Source organism: Amphimedon queenslandica, unplaced genomic scaffold (genome assembly GCF_000090795.2).
Source record: "Amphimedon queenslandica unplaced genomic scaffold, v1.1 AMPQUscaffold_13217, whole genome shotgun sequence".
NCBI classification, from domain to species: Eukaryota; Metazoa; Porifera; class Demospongiae; order Haplosclerida; family Niphatidae; genus Amphimedon; species Amphimedon queenslandica.
In genome coordinates, this window is record NW_003546547.1 from 48,427 (window position 1) to 71,195 (window position 22,769).

The 22,769-nt window shown below is 37.7% G+C and overlaps 8 protein-coding genes across 9 annotated transcripts; 5 read left to right on the top strand and 3 right to left on the bottom strand.

The window, feature by feature from the left end:
* Positions 1-17: 17 nt before the first annotated feature.
* On the bottom strand, positions 18-2,294 carry LOC100635658 (WD repeat domain phosphoinositide-interacting protein 3-like). Its single transcript, XM_003388655.3, has 9 exons — positions 2,151-2,294; positions 2,021-2,095; positions 1,857-1,958; positions 1,721-1,808; positions 1,383-1,668; positions 1,032-1,117; positions 876-977; positions 363-487; positions 18-309 (listed from the first exon to the last, which is right to left on the bottom strand). The coding sequence occupies exons 1-9, from the start codon at positions 2,224-2,226 to the stop codon at positions 209-211; spliced, it is 1,041 nt and encodes a 346-aa protein (XP_003388703.1). The 5' UTR covers positions 2,227-2,294; the 3' UTR covers positions 18-208.
* On the top strand, positions 2,285-3,084 carry LOC100635785 (centromere protein V-like). The gene is made up of 3 exons (XM_003388656.3): positions 2,285-2,511; positions 2,642-2,711; positions 2,761-3,084. The coding sequence occupies exons 1-3, from the start codon at positions 2,291-2,293 to the stop codon at positions 2,998-3,000; spliced, it is 531 nt and encodes a 176-aa protein (XP_003388704.2). The 5' UTR covers positions 2,285-2,290; the 3' UTR covers positions 3,001-3,084.
* On the bottom strand, positions 2,991-8,530 carry LOC100636796 (pyridoxal-dependent decarboxylase domain-containing protein 1-like). Its single transcript, XM_020000057.1, has 28 exons — positions 8,476-8,530; positions 8,317-8,396; positions 8,230-8,259; positions 8,117-8,176; positions 7,917-8,072; positions 7,630-7,694; positions 7,509-7,578; positions 7,373-7,436; positions 7,295-7,325; positions 7,207-7,244; positions 7,083-7,161; positions 6,949-7,033; positions 6,843-6,891; positions 6,722-6,793; positions 6,539-6,580; positions 6,322-6,466; positions 5,822-5,865; positions 5,726-5,776; positions 5,542-5,679; positions 4,648-4,776; positions 4,465-4,573; positions 4,163-4,221; positions 3,998-4,110; positions 3,759-3,924; positions 3,634-3,711; positions 3,479-3,571; positions 3,333-3,432; positions 2,991-3,283 (listed from the first exon to the last, which is right to left on the bottom strand). Exons 1-28 carry the CDS (start codon positions 8,485-8,487, stop codon positions 3,099-3,101), a joined length of 2,343 nt encoding a protein of 780 aa, XP_019855616.1. The 5' UTR covers positions 8,488-8,530; the 3' UTR covers positions 2,991-3,098.
* A 108-nt stretch (positions 8,531-8,638) lies between these two features.
* Positions 8,639-10,620, top strand: LOC109584353 (uncharacterized). Its single transcript, XM_020000070.1, has 4 exons — positions 8,639-8,760; positions 8,812-9,327; positions 9,375-9,884; positions 9,935-10,620. The coding sequence occupies exons 1-4, from the start codon at positions 8,700-8,702 to the stop codon at positions 10,564-10,566; spliced, it is 1,719 nt and encodes a 572-aa protein (XP_019855629.1). The 5' UTR covers positions 8,639-8,699; the 3' UTR covers positions 10,567-10,620.
* Positions 10,621-10,686: 66 nt separating this feature from the next.
* On the top strand, positions 10,687-12,845 carry LOC109584352 (uncharacterized threonine-rich GPI-anchored glycoprotein PJ4664.02-like). Of its 2 annotated transcripts, XM_020000069.1 has the most exons (5): positions 10,687-10,792; positions 10,836-11,387; positions 11,435-11,950; positions 12,000-12,136; positions 12,181-12,293. In XM_020000069.1, the coding sequence occupies exons 1-5, from the start codon at positions 10,735-10,737 to the stop codon at positions 12,202-12,204; spliced, it is 1,287 nt and encodes a 428-aa protein (XP_019855628.1). In that variant the 5' UTR covers positions 10,687-10,734; the 3' UTR covers positions 12,205-12,293. The 2 variants fall into 2 exon arrangements, with proteins under 2 accessions (XP_019855628.1, XP_019855627.1); XM_020000068.1 differs by having other exon boundaries at positions 12,000-12,845.
* Positions 12,846-12,883: 38 nt separating this feature from the next.
* LOC109584351 (uncharacterized) lies at positions 12,884-18,950 on the top strand. The gene is made up of 5 exons (XM_020000066.1): positions 12,884-14,960; positions 15,148-15,196; positions 15,249-15,298; positions 15,409-15,469; positions 15,533-18,950. The coding sequence occupies exons 1-5, from the start codon at positions 12,947-12,949 to the stop codon at positions 18,852-18,854; spliced, it is 5,496 nt and encodes a 1,831-aa protein (XP_019855625.1). The 5' UTR covers positions 12,884-12,946; the 3' UTR covers positions 18,855-18,950.
* Positions 18,950-20,742, top strand: LOC100636921 (zinc transporter ZIP11-like). Its single transcript, XM_003388665.3, has 9 exons — positions 18,950-19,154; positions 19,230-19,268; positions 19,318-19,470; positions 19,675-19,942; positions 20,004-20,073; positions 20,122-20,220; positions 20,379-20,442; positions 20,496-20,590; positions 20,638-20,742. Exons 1-9 carry the CDS (start codon positions 18,963-18,965, stop codon positions 20,714-20,716), a joined length of 1,059 nt encoding a protein of 352 aa, XP_003388713.2. The 5' UTR covers positions 18,950-18,962; the 3' UTR covers positions 20,717-20,742.
* A 32-nt stretch (positions 20,743-20,774) lies between these two features.
* On the bottom strand, positions 20,775-22,181 carry LOC100637048 (ketohexokinase-like). The gene is made up of 6 exons (XM_003388666.3): positions 21,924-22,181; positions 21,746-21,877; positions 21,629-21,701; positions 21,331-21,548; positions 21,220-21,280; positions 20,775-21,020 (listed from the first exon to the last, which is right to left on the bottom strand). Exons 1-6 carry the CDS (start codon positions 22,160-22,162, stop codon positions 20,826-20,828), a joined length of 918 nt encoding a protein of 305 aa, XP_003388714.1. The 5' UTR covers positions 22,163-22,181; the 3' UTR covers positions 20,775-20,825.
* Between the last annotated feature and the right edge of the window lie 588 nt (positions 22,182-22,769).

The following is a 22,769-nucleotide window of genomic DNA, read 5'->3' on the forward strand; positions in this document are numbered from 1 at the left end:
GTGAATCTCATGATTGGTTGGCTTAGCAGCGCAGTACTGCATAATAAAATAATGAAGCCTGACGCAAAAAAAATATAAAACTATAGAGTAGTGGAAAGAAGCAGTGAGAAGGAAGGAAAGGGAGCAAGAATGGAAAAATAGAAAAGAAAAAAAGAGTACAAACGTTATAAAAATAATTATCATAACAAAATAAAATAAAATAATAAAACTAGTCGTCTGTCATCTGGAGAAACTTTGAGAACGTTTCACGTAGACATTCGCCTTTAGAAGTGATAGAGTATTTGAAATAACTCCCATCTGCACATATAGCTACAAAAAAACAATGATAATAATAATGCTGCCATTTGTATGACTAGTGCAACCTATTATGGATTTCTTATCACTTCCGAAAGCACATATGCAAGGCTGCCCATCTGGGACATTGAATTTCGCAAAACTCCATCTTGAACTGAAGTACTTAGGTAACAAACCGCCAGCCTTTGCCATTCTGAGTTTAAAAGAGAGAGAAGGAGGAAGAGAGAGAGAAGGAGGAAGGAAGAGAAGAGAGAGAGGAGAGAAACAGATTAACAACATATATGAATGGGGGGAGGTTGCTCATGATAATAGTAGTAGCTGATTATTATCTTTAATGTTATTATAGCTATTCTGTTAAGAATGTTTGGCATAGCAAAACTACACCACTACCATTAAAGGCAAGCATCTTTTGTAGAAGCATAATAGAGGAAGGGGGAGGTCAGTAGTGGAGAGAAAGGGTTGGCTCTAATACTACTAACTGTCATTATGTCATCACACAGTTCATGCAAGCTAAATTGACATAATAATAATACAGCTTAATTAGCAGCTCCCTTGTGTATATAATAAAGATCCTTACTCACTTGGATTGCTTGTTCCTTGCTGGGTCCTCACTAGCAAATACATGCACAGTACCGTGATCACTTGATACACACATGAATGAAGAATCATGATTAAATGCTATGCTGTTATGATACATAAAGAAGAGATGAGGGACATACATGTACCATATAGCTTACCAGTATATGTGTGCATTAGCAGCTCCTCTTCTCAATTCAAGTAGCTGGTCGTGTTTATTAGTATCATAAACTCTAATTAAAGTACCCTAGCAATGGATATATTTGGTATCAAGCCATTCCATTCTATCTCTCAACTACAGTTAATGTAGTTAATAATTTTATCAGATATGACCATTATTTTATCAAATTGCATAATTATGACACTATGAGACATTCCTGGTGGTTTTAATTATGTGAAGTATCTAGTCCCTTACATCAAAAATTAAATTAAACTAAGAATAGAAAGTTAAGAAACCATTGTCAAGCCAAGGGTAGGAATGAAAGACACATAACAAAAAAAATTTCTTTTACTTTTTCTGACGCTGTAGCTAATCTTGATCCTTGTAGATTAAAAGCTAGACACGTAACAGCTGCTTCATGTGCTGGGATGTCAACTGGGGCCCGTCTCATGTTTGCTAAATCAACGAGACTCACGTGACCGATCTCAGTCCCGGGGAAAGCTAAAAGAGAATTATTATTGTTGGGACAAAGGACACAGACGCCATAAGGATTGGGTGTGGTTTGTATTCTGTGCTGTTCGGCTGGATTCTTTGAAAACGAAAATATACTAATTCTGTCGTCAAGTATGACAACAATCCTAAAGGAAGAAGAGGAAAATACTATTATAACTCAGCGATTGCATTCCTCACAAGTCTCGGCTCAATTTGACTGATCGAACGTCTGATGAGAACTCAAGCTCTGCTACTTGTGATTTCTTCAGATCATCCCATATGATGACTGGAAGAAGATTGAGTGATGATAATATTTTCAATTAAAAAAACAAACCTTTGTTAGGTGGGTATTTAGGACGAGGTCCACCACCGACTAGTGCCAAGTAATTGCAACGATACAACATCTCCACATGACCAAACCCACCATCAACGAAATCTAACAAAGAAAAGGAGAAAGAAAAAGGTGAAGTTACTTATGTATAAACACAACAGACAGACCTTGTCTCTCCTTCTCTTTCAGTGGATCAGTGTTGTATATCCTAAAACCATTCTCCATCCCACAAGCAAAACAGCCTTTGAACAGAGAGGGAGAGGTGAGTGAACAGCACTGCAATGAAGAATCAATTACCTTGGTCCTGGTTCCAGCTTGCATACAGTAGCCCATTACTGCAATGTGAGGTAGTCTGTGCTATAGCATTACTCATACTATCTCCTCCTTTCTTCTTGAGCCAGTACTCTCACTAACTTTCCAATAAACAACACTACAACATGCAAACCCAGCCAGAATTAGTTAGACTTGGTCACGCCCATCTCCAACAGAGAGAACCTGTAGTCTCATTCCCATACCGTCCCGAGAATGAGAATAATGGAATGAGTCTATGCTTGCAAATGGCTGCCGAAGGAAAGGTGTTGCATAGCGGTGGATGTCACTGCGGGGCAGTTAGGTTTCAGGTCTTTGCTCCTGCACAACTGGACGTTATCCATTGCAAGTAAATCTAAAAGCACCCAGTACCTCATTTCATATTAAATAAAGATGAATTTTACATGCATTGATTGATTAAAAAGGGAATTTTAAATTAGATCCATTTTATGTTGCAACAAGAAACTATTTCTTTTCAGTTGTAGTATATGCATCAAGAAACAAAACCACCACTTCATTGTACCACAAGCTGACTTCACACTGTTAAAGGTACACCACACATGGGGTTGCTATTTTAAATCTCTTTCATCATCTTTAGGGAGAGGAATTCCTTACATGCTACACATTTAATACTCATCGAGCCAAACACACGTTCTGTAGAATCTGTGGAGTCCAGAGTTTCTACACTCCTAGATCAAACCCTGATGGACGTGGCATAGCACCACATTGCTTGGACGAGGGAACAGCTCAGACAGTCAGTGTAACCTCGTTTGATGGCAGCAACTGGGAAAAGGCTTTTGACAAAGACCCCTCAATACGTGACAGATCTAAAACTTAAAAATTTTTTTCTGAGTACCTGCATAAATTTAATTGTTTTACACACACAATTCAAAAAAAAAGACAGCGCCAATTTTGACCCACACACGTTCCATGTACTCATGCTTCTGTAGGGACAGGCGTAGGGGTTACTTCCTTAGGCGGAGTGACAGGTTTCACAGGTGTCGTTTCTTTTGAAGGAGGTGCCTCGTCATCATTTCCTCCCTCCTCCTCTCCTTTCTCTTCCTTTTCGTCCACTACTTGCATCTTATGCTGATAAACCTTTTCTGAGGTCTGCACTTTACCTACACAACCAATACAGGGCACTTAATAGCAAAAGTATGTAACTTGTACCTGATGCAAGATTAAAAGAGCGTCCCTTGACTCCGCCTGGTGACGTTGGATAGAGCCAGCTCACCACTGACCCAACCAGTGGAACATATTTAAGTACAGACTAGGGGAAGTGGATAAATGATCATTAATAAGAAAAATACATATACTTCTTCCTCTTCAAACTTTTCTTTCTCTTTGCTCAAGTCTTCTTGAGCTGCTATTATGCCTTGTCTTATCTTTTCCTCTAATCCCTGCAGCTCCTGTGTGTGTGTGTGTTTGTGTAATAAGGAGATTATGGACTGAAAGCTATTATTAACTTTACTTCTTTCTGTTTTTCGAAATTCTTTGTTCCTGTTATAACATTCTCCAACAATGCAAACATGTCTACCTCTTTAGGGAGCTACAATCAATGAAGATAATAATGAAATGCTCCTCTCTCTCTCTAACCTCTCTTAGTAATACACATGTGAAGTTTCCGTGTTGGAAAGGTTGGAAGACTGATACTCCACTCTCATTATTTAAATGTTGACACAGCTCAATGTTAAGTTTGTTCAACATGTTCACCTCTTCAAAAGTCAACTCTTGCTTTTCTATAAAATCTGACTTAACATATCTGGGAGAGACAGAGAGAGAGGAGAGAATAGAGAGGGTAAGTGTGTGATAAGATGTAAGAAATTATACTAAACTGCATAATGGCCACACAGTGAATGTTAGGAAACTCCAACCATCTCAGATTGCTCTGTCGTCTTAGTACAACTTCAAAGAGACACCTTGCTTGAGTAATGGGATATATGGTATCCTAGGGACAAACACAACACTAACCAATCGATGTTTGGATTAATACAACATACTATTTTCTGTTTCAATTCTTCAGCAAATTTCTCAATGTCTTCAATTGATGTACTATACTCTGAAAATAGACAAAATATTTATACAAAAAAACCACAAAAAGTCATTGTGTACATTTAGAAAACTAATTGTCACTATAATAATATAATTATTAAAAATCTATCATTATCCTTGCTATTAATTACTACAAGCAAGAATGCATAAACCATGTACTCTTGCTGTAAGTTGCTTGAAAATTAAATTTGTTTGATTAACCTCAAAAATTGCCAGCCATACAAGCGATTAAACCCCCAGACCCACTAACCAGGAAACGATGTAATTGGATCAAAGTGAAACACAATCCCATCCTTCCCGCCCATGTCATACGTTACTATGCCAACCTTTGGAAACAATGCTTGAAGATCCTTTGATATCTAAATGTAAACACAATAAATAATAAATAAATAAATAAATAATAAACATTTGTGAGCCTTGCAATTAGACCCACCATGACGTTATATAGGTTAGTGAGTACTAGTGGCATTCCGTGTATAGTGACTACAAGGGGGCCCTCGTCATCTTCTGGTGGCTGGGTATCACTGCCTTCTTTGTCTCCTTTTTCGCTGGAACCAGACTCCTAGAAATTATAAATGGCTGTTTGAAAAACGTGCAGAAAATCAGCTATACTGCAGTACATTAAAGGGTCTAAAATAAAAGGTCTTCAAAGTATTCTTTGATTTGTTATAAGAGGAGGTCTTAATTTGGCCCGATTTTTGAGCAAATTAAAAAATTCATAAAAAATCCAATTTTGATTGGAATCAGCTCAAACTTTCTATGCAACATAAGTACATGTATATGCATCAGGAAAAATTATTAAAGTGGAAAATTTTCACCTTTTCATTTTTGGTGAAATTTGGCAAAAATCCCCGTACTATAGTACAGGGACTTTTGGCCCAATTTTTGAGTAACTTTTAAAATTCATAAAAAATTCATTTTTGATCGGAATCAGCTCAAACTTTCTACGCAACATAAGTACATGTATATGCATCAGGAAAAATTATTAAAGTGGAGAATTTTCACCTTTTCATTTTTGGCGAAATTTGGCAAAAATCCCTGTACTATAATAGTACAGGGACTTTGGCCCAATTTTTGAGTAACTTTAAAAATTCATAAAAAATCCAATTTCAATCGGAATTGGCTTACACTTTCTACACAACATAAGTACATAAATATGCACCAGAAAAAATTATAAAAGTGGAGAATTCTCTCCTTTTCATTTTTGGCAAAATTTGGCCAGAGACAGTGTACTATAGTACTAGTACATGGTCTTTGGTGCAATTTTCAAACAACTTCCAAAATTCATTAAAAATCTAATTTGATTTAATTTAAAACAGAAGCTAACCTGATCTGAGGAGCTGTCTTTCTGCTCTTGTGGGTGTGGCACTGGATTAATAAAACTCTTAAAAGATGGAGGGAGAACTAACTGCCCACTGCCGGAATATTTAAACAAGATGACATAAGAGGTATGACTTGGAATAGCCTAATTAGTGTGAGACTATAATAATTCATTAACGATCATGACGTACTAGTCTTGTAATGCCAGGTATCTCATCTAATCTCTTCATCATGTTCTTAGTCTAAAGGATTGAATGGAATGATAAGAATGCTGACTATTGGCATACCAGTCCTCTACAGTAGCTGACAGTATCGACCAGTGCAGACTCACCTAATGAGAATTAACATAAACAATAGAGCCTGTCTCAATGTGCATGAGTAATTGAGAGCAAACAGACATAATAAGCTTTAACTAAAGGGCACAAGACTACATCTCCTTATAAGGCTGAAACGAATAGTGAGATATTCAAATATTCGTTCGTTTAGCATGCCAACTATTCAAATAGTGAAAAATACTACCGTATAGCAGGAAATTTTGGAGGGAATTAAATTTGGCGAATTTGGCGTTTTGATAGCCATTCGCCAAAATTAAACCCGCCATTTTGAGCCATTATACGCATGCTCAATGCACGTGGCCACCAATTCGCCAAATTAAAATCTGCCAATCACCAAAATTTAGCAATTCGCCAATATTTAGTCCCTCCAAAATTTTCCGCTATACGGTATTCATTTCAGCTCTATCCTCCTTATAGCTAGTCTACTTCTATTTTCTCCTTCTCTTCCTTACCAAGATACTGCATGCAGAGCCAGAGTGGTAGCGCCAGTAGCTTTGAAAGACCACGGGGATAAAGACCTAGCCATGAGGACTGAGGGATTGCAAAATCCTTTGAAGAGAGATCGGGATTCTCTCCTGGAAAGTTAGCAGGAGTAGGCTGAGAGAGAGAGGGAGGAGAGAGAGAGGGGGGAGGTTAGTGAGGATAGTTTAATTACAAGCAATGACTCACAACTCCACTGGTAGTTATAACTTTGGGGTGTTTATGAAACGTCTGTCAAATAGAGTTAAGATAACTTCTCTATATACTATTGTGCCAACACACACATACAATACTACCAATACTTTGCATGCGTGTACAAGTACATCAATAGAGCTACTTGGGTACTATATATATATATAATAAAGAGGATACAATCTTTGGAGAGCTAAGAATCCCAAACCACGTCCCAGGGAACAGTGTGAAGCTATCAGCATCACTGAATCCCTAATCATGCACACAATACAATTAAAGAAAGTATGACATTTTATGGTACTTTTATTTCATCTCTCTCTTCTGGAAGACATAGTGAGGAGAGCCCATGACTACAAGTACAAAATATTAAAAGATACTGAACCTTCTCTCTCTCTCTCTCAGCTCACCCTGTTACATGTAGCCACATGTTATATTGATCACAAATTCCTCTTAATGTCACCAAATCATCAATATGACCAGCAAGAGGTGTTCCTTGTAATAATAGACACAATAAATCAGCACACACACACACACACAATACCTGCATAAGCAACAACCATTAATGGTGTCTTTCCAACATTATTGTCTTCATTAATCTTCTTCTCTAAAGCATTGGTGTCCTAGAGAAGAAGATATACATGATGAGAGTGATGATTATCACTTACTAATGAATGAGTAGAGCCATGAACTGTAGAACAGGGAACTGGAAGGGAAAGTGAAATAAAAGCAAAGTTTACTTTCAGATTTACTTACTTATAGAGAGAGAGGACTGAGGCAAGCCAGCCTAAAGTGAAATCAAAAACAAACTCAAACAATTAGTCCCAGCCTTACCCTCACACACGAAGAGTATAATGGCTCTATTTCACCTCTGGCACTCAGATATATTACAGGAGGCCTATGAAAAACAAAAAGAAAATGATGACATACTTTAGTGCATGCATACAAGTGTCTGCAATTTATAATTTACTTTGTGGCAGCTGCTAGTAGACCATCGGTCCCCATTTTATCATACTTCCTATACAAAGCCATCTGAATCGCTACAATAGAATAGAAACCAGTTACTTATAGTTGTATATGTAACACTGTACCTCTTAAGTAACCATCTCTGACGTCATCGTGATAAATCGAGGCCAATGGTTTATTAATGTCTAATCTAAAAAGAGAAATTATTACTTCTATCATAAGGTACCTTAAATTGCATACTGTGTGTAGCCTTAGCCCTTATTAAAATTACAGCCTTCCCAAATTATTTTTTACAAAAAAAATCTTAGACAACTCCATCTCCTCAATATATATACAGATAGATATTATATACAATTATCTACCAAATCATTCTATTACCTGCTCTATTAATACAATCATTATCATTACCTACCCTATTAATCCGATCATTATATTTGCTACATGTACATGGACATATCCAGCAAGTCCATCAATGTCCCTTTGGTCTAGAGCCACTGAGAGATAACAGGACAAGGAACGGGCTAGGACTGAGAGGTGAGTCCCTCCCGAGTGCAACGAGGTTTTTAAACTACAAAATATTTTAATTTTTTAAATTAAAAAATTATAACGTACGGTCCCGTTATTTTGAGGCACGCCCCTAATTTGTCTAAGACATTTGATAATTCTTGATCCCTTTAATTAGAAAAAAGTACACATAATAATAATATATAATAATTAGTAATTACCCTTCAGCTAGGAGTGGGTCATTTTCTGGCCTAATTAATAGAAAAAAGACAATTAGGGCTTAAAATACAGAGAAATGTGGCGGGTACTTATTGGAAGGTTTTTCTTGCTGCTGCTGTGAGACTTGTTGAAGTCCTTCAAGCCATTTTTGCAGGATAGTATTTAGTTCCTAAAAATATCCAATAAGTTTACAATCAGTTTGGATGCTAGATATATTCACAAGAAGGCCAATAGTCTAAGAAACTTACCGATTGTTCCATTGATCCTTCTTTTGGCGGACTCCACGTTGAACAATGGGTGTGTCTAATCTGAAATTAATGGACCACACCCAATTAATTAAATTGCTGCAGCTTTGCAGTTTGCATTGCAGAATGTGTCATGCAGTTAATCCTTTAGTGTCAGAGTAGGTTGTAGATTCTATCACTCTCACTGTTTTTATTATATTGTCTGTAAGACTAGAGACAAAGAAAAGATGAAACTTCTGTTAGCTGATCTACTTTTATTACTAATAAGCCTTGGCTGGTTTCTATCAAGTAAAAATGTTCTCTGTAGTTTTAATTTCTAATGTTAATTCATTTTAAAAGGTACTGTGCAAAGTCAACAACAATGTGCAAGAAAGTTTATGGATCTATCTTTAGTGACATATAGAGCAGAACGCATTTCAAATAATGCAGTTGGTAATGACTTGGACAATGAGCTCAGAGTCCTTCAAGAGTATCAGTTCAATTGTTCATCTACTAATATAACCAGTCTTATATTGGGTATTGATGTAAGATCTGGCTATACTATGTTTCCCAGTGTCCAGGTTTATTCAACTGACGGTAGTCTAGTGACTGGTAGTGAGAGAACTATTTATTATTCTCCCTCTAATGTCAGTACTAGTGGAGTGTTTGAATATCCACTCAATCCTCCTATACCAGTAATGAATGGAGACCTGTTAGCTGTATCACAACCACCTCAAGCGAGCAGTGTTGTTAGAATCTATTATACTCTTCCAGGGGTCACCTTTCGTAGCAGTCGGCATTCACTTAGCACAGAAAATGTTAATTCAAATGGTTCTTCAATCACAAATCAGTTGATATTAGTATATCCAGTAACAGGTAAGACACACACTCACTGTATCATTGAATTATTTTACTATCATTAGATGGATACTGTGTTAATAGTGTCAATTCAATCAATGCTTCAATTATTAAAGAAAATGCTTTTAAAATACATGACTCTGATCGGCCAAGTGATAACAGACAATACTTGTATCCAGATATAGTGTTCTCTTGTAATGGTTCACTTACTAAATGGATCTATGGAGGTATTGATCATGGTAACAATCCTCCTAATAGACTACCTGAGCTCCAAATATGGCGTCAACTGGGTCCCAATAATTACAATAAAACAGGATCTAGTTTAGTTAACGCTAGTGCAATGATTGGTACTAATCTCTATGAATTTATTCCTCAGAATCCATTGCAGCTCCAGGAAGGAGACATATTTGGTTTCTATTTTCCAGAAAGATCTGAAAGTCAATTGAGTATCTATGAACAGGATGGTAATGGACCAGTCAACCTAAGGTACAGCTCAAATGTTCCTCTATCATCAATAAGTCAAGCATTATCTACTTTTGCAAATAATTTTCCACTAGTTTCAGTTGAAGTTTCAGGTAATAAATAATTTTAATATTGTCTCATGTTAATTTTAATTACTCAATAGTGTCTACAATGCCACCTATTATGTCAACAACTACTCCTACTACTACTACTATTACTGTGATATCTGCTAGCTCATATGCAACACTATCAACTGCTATCCTCAGCAGCATAGAACCATCTTCTCTCCCATCATCTGTAGTCAGTACATCCACATCATCTACTACTGCAAACACAACACCAGTTGCAGTATACATAATTGTAGGCATTGTAGTATGTATCATTCTTGCCTCTTTAGTAATAATAGTGCTGTCTGTTGCTGTTTGCATCAAGAAAAGATCCAATAAAAAAGAAAATGTTGTTATTGAAGCAGATGTTAGTTTATCGCTAAAATTTATGCCTGCTGGGAAAGGAAGCGATAACTCTAATACAGCCACAGAAGATAATGATAGCAATGATTTCACTATTTCTAATATGAATGATAACCCAGCATATGGTACTGCTAGCGCTCTTACTAATAGTGGTAATGCCACTGCTGTGATAATACAAGATAACCTAGCATATGCCAGCACTGATATTGTGTCCAACAATAATAATAATAGATCTACAGGAGTATATGAAGTAGTTGAAGCACCAAACTTTGAATCACCGAATTCTAATTGTCAAGATGGTGACATAGATAATGACTATATATAGAATTAAAAATATATTTTAATAATGTTTTTTATTAGTATGAGTTATTAGCAGTAATTTCATATGAACACAGCCTATACCACCTTGTGTCATGCAATGAAAAAGGTGTTGTTATTATAGCCCTGCTATTAGTGTTACTTCCCCTCACTCTTAAAAAAGGAAAGAAGAAGGATGAAGTTGCTGGCAGTTGAAAATCTTTTTTATCTAATATTATTAGTACTTTCAAAGGGTATGACTTTGTATAATGATAATTAAAGTTTTCAAATTAATAGGTTTTGTGTATGGAGACCAGGGATGTACAGAGAAGTTTATGGAGTTGTCACAAGTAACATACAGAGCACAATACACATCAGCTAGTGCCCCTGGAAGGACATGGGATGATAAACTAAGAGCTCTTCAAGAGTATCAGTTCAATTGTTCATCCACTAATGTAACCAGTCTTATATTGGGTATTGATGTGAGGAGAGCTACTGGTAGTATTAATTTATTTCCAAGTGTTAGAGTTTATAGACCTAATAGCAATGATCCTGGGAAGTATGATCTAGTGACTGGTAGTGAGAGAACTATTTATTATTCTACCTCTAATGTCAGTACTAGTGGAGTGTTTGAATATCCACTCAATCCTCCTATACCAGTAATGAGTGGAGAAGTTGTAGCAATTGTACAACCTCGTGAGGAAGAGAGTGTTGTCAGAATCTATTACATTGAAGGTGTATCTGGAATCAGTTTTAGTAGCAGCAAGGAAATATCAATTGATTCAGATGAAATTGATTTAGGTGATACTCCCATTACAAATGAGTTGATATTAGTATATCCAGTAACAGGTAAGACACACACTCACTGTATCATTGAATTATTTTACTATCATTAGATGGACACTGTGTTAATAGTGCCAATTCAATCAATGCTATGGCTATTAGAAATTATTTCCTAACAGTCCAAAGGAGTGGAGCTATTAATGATAGAAGGCAGTATCTATATCCTGAAATTGTGTTCTCATGTAATGGATCCCTCACTAAATGGATATATGGAGGGATGAATCACAATAACATGAACAATAATTCACCTGAGCTCCAAATATGGCGTCAACTGGGTCCCAATAATTACAACAAAATAGGATCTAGTTTAGTTAATGCTAATACAATGATTGGTACTAATCTCTATGAGTTTATTCCTCAGACTCCACTGCAGTTCCAGGAAGGAGACATATTTGGTGTTCATATTCCACAAACAGGCCAAAGTGTGTTTTCTTTATATGAGCAGAGAGGGAATGGACCTCTTAATGAGCGAGTCAATGGTGATGCTGACAATCCTTATTCAACAATAACTCAAGCACTTGTAACAGACTCAAATAATGATTTCCCATTAGTCACTGTAGAAGTATCAAGTAAGTTATTGATAATAATTTTATATTTATTATGATTACATGTTTATAGTTTCACTGGCATCTACTAGTGTGGTTTCATCATCAAGTACCAGCCCAGTCATTAGTACAACTTCTGTAATAACAACCTCTACCATGATATCATCTACAGTGGTGTCCATCACTCTCAGTAATGCTTTATCTATACTGGTAACTGCCATTCCATCACTTTTGTCATCTACTTATTCTAGCAGTTCATTTTATACCACTCCAGTTAGTTCAACAGTGATCATTACTACTGCTCCCAGTGACTCCTCAGTTATTGCTACTACTGTAAATAGATCTAGTAGTACTGCCATTAGTGGGATGACTTCTCCTGGCAGTTCATCATCTATTGCAACTTCCACTAAATCCACTACTTCTAGCAGTGCATCTGTTGTCTCTACTGTGAATTCTGCTGTCTCTATTGTGATATCTGTTAGCTCACATTCCATGCTATCAACTGCTATCCTCAGCATCATGGAACCATCTTCTCTCTCATCATCTGTAGTCAGTACTTCCACATCATCTACTACTGCAAACACAACACCAGTTGCAGTATACATAATTGTAGGCATTGTAGTATGCATTATTCTTGCCTCTTTAGTAATAATAGTGCTGTCTGTTGCTGTTTGCATCAAGAAAAAAGGACATATTATTATTGATTCATCAGACATGGAAGACAATCCAGCGTACATTGCTACTAATCCTATTGCTGTGACAATACAGGATAATCCAGCATATGCCACCAATGTTGGAAATGAATGTAATGCAGTAGATTATGAAGAATTGAATCAAGTGATAGCACAAGATTATGATGAAATTGATGATTGTGTGTAAAGATTATTTTTTAAAAATTAATAGGTAGTGATGTGAACCCATTGGAATGTTTGGAATGTGATAAATAATAGAGGGTGTGGCTCGTTACTCTCTAGCTCGCTCTCGAGGTCTCTAGCCGAGTCTTTCTATCCGTCTCTTCTAATGTCTCTGTTATCTCACATAAGAGAGGCTGTAGCTAATAATCAGCCTGATAAACTACGCTCCCTTCTATTACAATCTTCCCTGCCCAATCCAGAAGAAGAAAGCAAGAATAAAAATGAAGGTGTTTGTGTTTCTTCTCCACTCGACTCCTCACTTCAATTAGCAGTAAATTTAATAATCAGGCGTCAGGAGACTGAATCTACTGCTACTGAGGCGACTACAGTAGATTCTGGTAACTTTGAGTGTGTCTCCCTGCTTTTAGAACACGGAGCGTCATTGAGTAGTCTCTCTAAAGATGGATTGAAAGGTGGAAATGTATTTGGTCTAGAGGAGCTGTTCGAGCTGTCATTGTATCTCTCCTCTTCTCCTTCCCTCTCTCACCTTCCATTACCTGTACTCTCAGGCCCTCTGAGACAAGCCATTAAAGAAGGAGATATCAAACTATTAGAATCCATCTTGAGTAAGAATGACAAGATATCAAACTACAGGGACAGCATGGGTCTGACGCCACTTCACTATCTCTCAATGTACACGACAGAGGAACGTCCCCTACTATTAGACGTGGGTAAGCTACTATTAGAACACGGTGCCAAACCAAATCTAGCATCTCGTACTGACCTCTCTACTCCACTTCATTACGCCTGCCACCATGGTAACACGGCCATTGTCGACCTGTTGCTAAGGGAATCGATTGACCCAGAGTCCCTTCTATTGTGTCAGGACTCACTTGGGAGGACATGTACACATGTAGCAATATACAATGATCACTGGGACCTTGTTTCAGCGTTGGTCCAATCGTACAGGGATCTATTAGCATCTGCTGAATGCGTAGTCGATCATAAAGGATACAATATCAGTGGGGCTTTGTTTTATGCTCGTTCTTCCTCCTCTCTCCCTCTCTCTCATCATTTATTGACTCCTTGTCTCTCTAAGGTGGAGGCTGATTATTGTCTTCATGATGCTGTTGCTGTTGGGAACGATGAAATGGTAGAGCATGCAATGGAGGGAGGTGCTGATGTCAATGTCTTTGACTTTTGTCAGCAGTCTCCACTTATTCTAGCATCAAAGCTAGGCCATCATTCCATCTGTAAGCAATTGCTTAGTAAAGGAGCCAATCCTTCTCTCTCTGATAATTCTGGCTGGACTCCTTTGCATTACGCAGCAGCTAATGGCCACAAACAAGTCATTGAAGCTTTACTTGAATCAGGAGATGAAAAAGGAGAGAGTCTTGATCTTTATCCTGTTACTAATACTGGCTCTACTCCGTTGGAACTGAGTCTATTACGTGGGCGAATTGAAGTTGCACGTGTGATCCTCTCATCCACTAAGAGAGAAGTGTTTAATGGTGACTGGATGAATCTCCTCTCATTAGCAGCTTCACTCGATGACCTGTCAATCATTAAGGATATTGTCCACTTGTTTTGTCCACAGCAATGGGCCAAATCATTGGGCAATTGGATCAATATACCCATCACCTCTCCTCATAGAGATGGAGATAAGAAAGAGCCAGAGTGGTCTTGCTTGAAAGTATTAACAGAATTGCCTTCACCTCCAACTCTCTTTCTCAAAGATATCTTATCGCCTAAATCAGCTCAAGAAAAATTCAAGAAGCATCGTGAATTCTTAGCCTCGTCTGGTCACTGCCAGTTTGTTGATCATCATATATTTAATTCAGAAGAGAAGAGAAAGAGCAGGAAGAAAAGAAAGCCATTTATGTCTTGTTCTTCCATTACAAAGAGAAAGTCTTCTCCTATTCACGCGATGCTCTCTGCTGGTAATATCCCTGGTTTGATGTACCTCATTAAAGAAATGAGAAAAGGAAACGGTTTCTCTCTTTTTCTTGAAACAAAAGACGTGACTGGTGTATCTGGTGCTACCCTGCTCTCAAAGCCACTGACCGAGGGTCTTATGTCTGCTGATCACAAGCTGGAGAGTGAAATACTGCAAGCATTAGAAAAGGAATACCCTCTACCTGGTGTATCGATTGGATGGGGCTTACTTCATTTACTGATTAGTAAGACAGAGTGAGAGAGAGAGAGAGAGATGGAGGAGGGAGAAGGATGTATGAAATTAAATTTTTACTAAACAATAACATGTACTATCTTGTTAGTGAATTCATCTTTATTACACTTTTGGGAGTAGATTTGTCATTTTGTAGTCCCAACAGAGCATTAATTAAATTTCTTTTTATTCTTTTTTAGTTAAACTTTCATCAAAGGTCGTAGAAGGAAAAACTCCTCTAGAAAAATGGTAAGCTGCCAAATACACTGATAATATTATTTTTATTTTATGAATTATTCAGGCCTGAGCTGCTCATTACCAAAAAAGCCAGCAATTTCGTTCCATCAATAAGTTAGTTCACTTGTATGTGCATTTATTGATATGTACTGTAGTTGTATTATTTTTATTTTTGTTGCTGTTGCTACATATTACTTGTTTCTTTTGTCTGTTTTCTGTTACAGAACACAATCAACTTAGCAAATTAAATGAAGCCATGAGACTCGCCTCAGCAATATTGGAAAGGTAAGCAATGAATGTTAATCTACTAAGAGGGACGCATTTTCATTTCTCTCTCTTTTTTTATAGTGAAGACATTGCTGTATTTTTCCCCATATTTTCCAATCGTTTTTGTTCTCTTATATTCACTGCTGCCATCAATGGAGTTGATACAAAGTTCCTAAAACTCCTCCTCGCCAAAGGCAACAAGTCCCTCCCCTCCTCGACTCCTCTTTATTTCAATTGGTTTAATAGGAATCCACAAAAGTTTGCCGTCACTGAAGCTATAATGAGAAGACATTACAAACAAGCCGAGGTTATACTGGATGAGGTGTCACTTTCAGACATGTTCTCAGCACTACCCCCACGTCTCATTGAAGAATCAAGTGAAGTGTCTTCAGTCCACAGCTTAGAAGAAGATGAAGATGACATTGTCACTGATGTAGATGTGTCTGATTCTTGTTTCTTTATACGTACGTGTCAAGCTATACACTATCTCTCTGCTAGTGGTGGGTTGGGATTTAAGCTTGCTCTAAGGCTACTCAATGAAATGCCAGAGAATTATTTGAATAGTTTTATCTTATCTTACAAATCAACTCGCTGTCTCTATTTGTCCCTCCATTCCACTGAAGGAAAGGATTTGGGTGTGTTTCTTTTTGAGAAACTTCTAAACTATCTAGTCAAACTCGTTCAATCAAATAAAAAAGAATATGATATGAAGAGGCTTTTGCCAGTGGTTGAACGTTACGCTACTCCTAATTGTAAGTGGTCGTTTGACCGTTTTGACCTTTTCCATTCTCTTGTGACCTTTTTACTTGCCGTATCTACTAACGATCCTCTTCTCCATGAGATCTGTGGACGCGGCTACACAGAGCTGGTCAAACTGGTCTTCTTGTTAACTGACAAGGGGAAAGAGGGAGAGGAGGAAAGGAGAATGCTTGCTACGAATAAAATGGATTCTAATTACGCTCCTATATATTTCGCAGCTAGTGGAGGTCATGTTGAGATTGTCCAGTTCCTGCTAGAGCAGGGGGCTACATTAGATCCAGCTCATTACGACCTCTATCATCCTTTACTGGCTGTACTGGCATACTTTAATAATGTCTCCATTGGTTTTCAAAGGAATGGCTACAGGACGTGTAGTTGTTTGAAACTAGACAATAACGTTAGCCTCTTCTCTTCCGGCTATTACTGGTCAAGTAAGACGTTTCTATATCCTGCTCACTGTGAGAAACTCGTCAGTCTGGTTTTGCCAGATCTTGATCAATGCAACCAGTTAGTCCAGCCCCTCCAGTATGTACTGGCACTCGTTAACTTGCATCATCTCGACTTGTCACATTTTGCTAAATTACTAGAGATTTTCCCAGCAGCCATTTTGTCACGGGTAACGCATGACGAGATGAGTGTGTCTTTAAAAAATGAAAATATTCTCTTGTCAGATTACGTTGTTAGTGCTCTCCGCCACCTTCAGTCCCACCCTTCTCCTAAGCTATGTCAAAAGTTTGTCTTGGATTTGGTCTCCTCTCTGTCTCCCTCTAACCCTCAATTTGCTGCTAAATATTTTTATTGGGATGTGGTCTGTTCCTCTATCCCCTCTCGTTCCCCTCGACTGGTGAATGACGAGGTTACCGCTTGCAAATGGGGAGAGATACTAAGTATTGCAGTGAGGCATGGTGAGACACAAGTTGTTCAACACATTATGATTGAATTGAATAACAAAATAAAACAAGACGATAAGGTTGACGTTAACACTCTTCAACAAGTGACTGTTGCTCTCTGTAAGTCTAAGATGTTTCTTGAATTCAAAGAGAAGCTCTTTAGCTTGTCTCTACCTGATGAAGTAGTGCTGGCTGGTCTACTCACTGCTGCAAGGTTTGGTAACTTCCCTGCTCTTGACTCTCTTGCTGATTTCAGAGAAAGAGTCTTTGCTGAAAACTTTAACACCATACTTACAGCAGGAGCAAAGGCCGGACACAATGAGATTATAATTTATCTCTCCAGCAAGCAAGACTACACTCAATGTCTACCAGGTTTTGAAGGAAAGGACAAGAGTCTATCGTTTTGGACGGCTGTCCTTGAGGCAGCAGTCAAAGGAGACAAAACTGTGATTGCTTTTCTAGCAATTGGCAGTCTCCTCCAGTCAGGGAGTAGTACTAATAGCCTGATGTCATGGAGTGGATTCCCTAGGATTGTTGATTCTTGCTGCTGGTGGGGTTTAGGTGCTGTACTAGAGGGTATGAATATTGAGGATTCCAATGTATATCTGCTCCAAATGGAGGAACACGGTAACGTTACTCCGTTTGAATCTGCTGTTCAAAGAGGCCATTATGCTCTCCTTGCGTCTATCCTGAGAGGGTTCCCAAGGCTAGAGAGTGTACAAGGCATGAAAGAGATAAGCAGGTTACTTATATTTGATAATCCTCACACAAGGGATGGCAGTAAATTCCAGACTCTAATTCATGGACTGGGTAGAGGATGGTGGAGAGAAGTAATGAGAGCTTCAGAAGTCATCTCTCAAAAATCAAAACAAGATGAAGATGAAACCGATTTAGCACTATACGTAAGGCCGGATCTCTTTTGCTTCCGAGGCAATGAAAACCAAAGCACGTTGTTTCTAGATGCAGTTGAATGCAACATACAGGTAGTTGTTAATAGCTATATTCATTGCTGGGGGAAGAGTGCTGGTACAATCATGAAAGCAATAGCGTCATATGGAGACTTAGTTAGAGCAGGAGTCCATAGTCACTCACCGGACCTCCTTCAATATTTACTACAGAGATTCTTTGACTCAAATAACACTGTGGAGGTAGGGGAGTGTCTTGGTGCAGCAATATCTGATGCTCTCTCTCAATGTGATGTACAAATGCTCCAAGTTATGCACAAGTATAAAATGCTTTTAGGAGTAAGCACTATAAAATACGAGTACAATCTACTCCACCTCCTTGCCATTTATGCTAAAGACTCTGTTGAAGTAACCGAATACATTTTATCGTTGGGTTTTGAGCCTGCTCTACTCAAAGAAAAGGATTGTAATGGTCAAACTCCATGCGAATGTGCACTATCAATTGGTAACTATTATACAGCAGGGAAAATTGCTAGTGCCATGAGAGAGAATGGCCTACCACTGCCTCCTTCCATTGCAGAGATGGCAGTTCTTGCTAATGGCTGGTTCTCTGGGTTCATGAAGATAAACGAAAAGGAGGAGAGGGACAAGGATGAAACAGACTTCCTCCTACCAGCTAAAGGGGCTAGTTTAAGAGAAGCAAGGACCTTGAAGGAATATTACTCAAGTACTAGAAAGTATAATCAAAGGGCAGCTGGTGTGCTGCTTGAAGCGTCTCTTGGGGAGTTTTCTTCTGAAAACAACACCAAAGCAAAAAATAGAAAAAAATCATTGACTGCAGCAACATAAAGAATATTATTAGTAATTTTTATTGCTATTATTGTAGATAGAATTTTTGTCTTTGTTGTCAAGTTATGATTTGTAGTAGAAATTATAATAAAGTTATAATAATGAACAATGTTTCTTGTAATAAAAGCTAGAGGGATACTACAGAGCTCCATAGCCTCCACCCAATCAGAAGGTGTGGTATTTGTGGCAAAGATGATAGCTGGTTTGAATACTCAATGGCAGGCATTGCTGGGAACTCTTTTCACTTGGGGAGTAACAGCAGCGGGAGCAGCTCTAGTGTTTGTAATAAAAGGAGGACAGGTAGCAGGAAATTTGTTGCCTTTAATGTCTCTAATTTTAAATTTCCTTTGTTCTCATCTTATTCTAATTTTCTAGAGAAAGATCCTTGATCTCAGTCTTGGCTTTGCAGCTGGAGTAAGTTAATGATGAATATTTCTTGATTTCTTATTGTTCCTGTCATCAGGTAATGCTGGCTGCTAGTTACTGGTCACTGTTAGCTCCTGCCATTGAAATGTCTGAGGATGTGTATGGACAATGGACTTTCCTTCATATTTCTGTTGGATTTTCACTTGGTGGTCTGTTTGTGTATCTTGCTGACCTTTTAATGAGCAAACTTGTGAGTAAATTAAAATAAATAATGTTACAATAACAATCAAATGTAATTGGCCACCTGGTACAGCTTCCTATAAAATACACAATGCATTTGGAACAGATAATTATAGTCCCTTGATATTTGCACCTGTTTCTTCGTTTAGGATTATTGATACATTATGGAGTGACTTTTTGATGCAAATCTGTGCATTTTCCTTTTTCTTTCTAGGGAGAGTCAAGCAGTAATGATATCCTGGAGTCCATTAAAGAGATTGAGGAGAAAAAGATAAAATCTTCAAAGAAGGAGCAACCATCATCGAGCGACATCAGACAAAGACAAAAAGGATTTATACAACATGAAAAGCATAAAATAGAGCAAAGAGAGTTAGAAAGCGGAAAAAGAGACATAGAGAAAGAGGAAGAAGTTCGTCTTAAAAGACAAAGTTGGAAGAGAATCCTGTTAATGATCATTGCAATCACAGTTCACAACATACCAGGTAAGAGTGAGTGCCGAGATATACCTCTGGGCATATAATACCTCTCCCTGTCTCTTTGTAGAAGGTTTGGCAGTTGGTGTGGGGTTTGGAGCCATTGGAAAGTCGCCAAAAGCAACTTTTGAAAGTGCCAGGTAGAGATCTTTGATTACTAATCCTTGAGATTTTAAGTGCATACGTAGGAACCTTGCAATTGGGATTGCATTGCAAAACTTCCCGGAAGGATTGGCAGTGAGTCTTCCTCTGAATGCAGCTGGAGTTAGTCCAATAAAGAGTTTCTGGTTAGCATAATACATACAATTACCACTGTAATCAAGGTGGACCTCCTCCTCTTCTTTCCTTCTTCTCATATTCCATTCCTCTCTCCTACTAAGAGGAAAGAATAATAATGATAATGAGAGGAGGAAGAGAATCAGTCTCTGTTTATGTATAATTACAGGTATGGTCAGTTAAGTGGAATGGTTGAACCAATCGCTGGTGTGTTAGGAGCAATCGCTGTCACTGTAAGGACAATAAGTATAGCATATTGCTTTAATTTGTCTGTTTCGTTCTCTAGTTGATTGAGCCACTTCTCCCGTATGCATTAGCCTTTGCTGCTGGTGCAATGATATATGTAGTTATAGATGACATTATACCAGAAGGATGTGCCAGGTAGGCGTGGTCCAAATCAAACATTAATAATGTACCTTTTCTTATAGTGGTAATGGTCGCTTGTGTAGTTTAGGAGGCATGATTGGATTTGTTGTAATGATGGCACTCGACGTTGGATTAAGCTAAAGACAAACACTTATATATCAGTCATCAGGATCACTCGGGATTTATTATATACATATTATGCCTCTTTAGCAGACTGCATCTCTTTATTATTATTGTTAAATTATAAAATTTACAAATCATCAGTCAAATTGTAGAATCCTTCTCTTCCACATTTTATTCCTGCTATTTTACAACCGAACACTATAGCCTCGTGTAGAGGCACGCCCCTCATTAGTTTGTGTATCACGCCAGCATTGAATGTATCCCCAGCTCCTAATGTGTCCACTAAACCACCTGGAGGAGGGAACGCATCAGATTTACATAACTAGACAGGAGAGAAAAAGAAAGACTGAACCCATTTACATACAAATTTGGCCAAAGTCCTTGTACTATAGTACACGGTCTTAGGCCCAATTTTAGAGCAACTGAAAATTCACAAAATGAACTGACAGTTGCTGAGTAACTAACAAGTACTATAGCCATGATCCCATGTCTGCATGCAAGACAGTTAATGCATGTCATACCTCTCCTGTAGCATCCATGGCAACAGCCCCCCTCTCACCCCAAGCACAGATGAGAATAGCACTGAGAGAAGGAAAGAGTGTAGGAGGACATACAAAGCAATCTTCTCATACTTTTCCTTAGCTTTATCTCGAAACTTTAGACATGTCTCCTCTGGTGATTGGTAGCCATGATAACTCGCGTGTTCCTTGCTAAGAAAAAGGACATCAGCCAAGCCAGCCAGTACAAGTAGCTCTGGTCTCTTCTTCTCTAGCTCAATGCTAACCACTGGGGAGTATGGAGACTGTCTGATGTGTCTAACCATTGCAACGGTTTCGTCAGGGTTACGTCCCTACTGAGAAGAAAAAGTGAACAATTCTTTGTAGGAAGTTTTAATTTATCAAAAAATGGACAATTTAGATTAATAATTACCTCAAAATGAATCCAGTTGTATTTTGAAAGATCTAGAGATTTAAAATCTTCAAATTTTAGTTCCGGAAGATTTCTAAAAATATTCTAAATTAAATTCTAAAATATTTTACATTGAACCTGTGATGTATGATAGTTCTTGATCCATTTGAAGTATTGAGGAGTACAAAAGAAGTTGGTAGCTTCTGGGAAGAGTAAACCCTGCAGTGGGCGTGGTCTATTCGAGACTCATCGAGTTCAGCAAGAACATAACTAGAACAGCAAAACATAAGTATAATAAAGGTCAATTAAAGATTACTCTGTCTCAATTCCTCCTCCTAACGTGGAAAGTAGTTCACAAGGTCTTTTTTCTCCCTCCTCTTGAGTTTTCTCAAGTTGAACAAGAACAGAAAGAGTGTTCGCCGCGTTACCTCCTTTGGCCCATTTTTGTCCGCTAGCTCTAATGTCTTCGTCTTCTTTAGGATAGTGATCTACGCTGTAGATAATGTCAAGACAAACTAGACCAACACAAAGGGCTCCTTTGGTATCGGCCGCCATTTTATTATAATAATAAAATAAAACCGAAGCCCGCGCCCGCTCGCGCGCCCAAGCTACAGTTACTAGGTTACTGTTGCTAAGTTACAGTTGCTAGGCTACTGTTACTATGTTACTGTTGCTTGGTTACTGTTGCTAAGTTACAGTTGCTAGGTTACTGTTGCTAAGTTACAGTTGCTAGGTTATTGTTGCTTAGTTACTGTTGCTAAGTTACAGTTGCTAGGTTACTGTTGCTAAGTTGCTGTTGCTTAGTTACTGTTGCTAAGTAAAATTATTTTAATTAATAAAAAATAAAATAAGTTTTAAAAATATTTTAATATTTTTAAGAAATTGTAATTTTAATTATAAATATTACTTTCTTAATTTAATTTTTTTTAATTATTTTTTGACACCTTTTTTAACACCTCAAGGTGTGAAAAAAAAATTATAATTTTTAATTATAAATATTGCTTTCTTAATATGATTTTTTAAATTATTTTTTGACACCTTTTTAACACCTTAAGGTGTGAAAAAGAAATTGTAATTTTTAATTATAAATATTGCTTTTTTAATGTAATTTTTTTAAAATAATTTTGACACCTTTTTTAACATCTCAAGGTGTGAAAAAGAA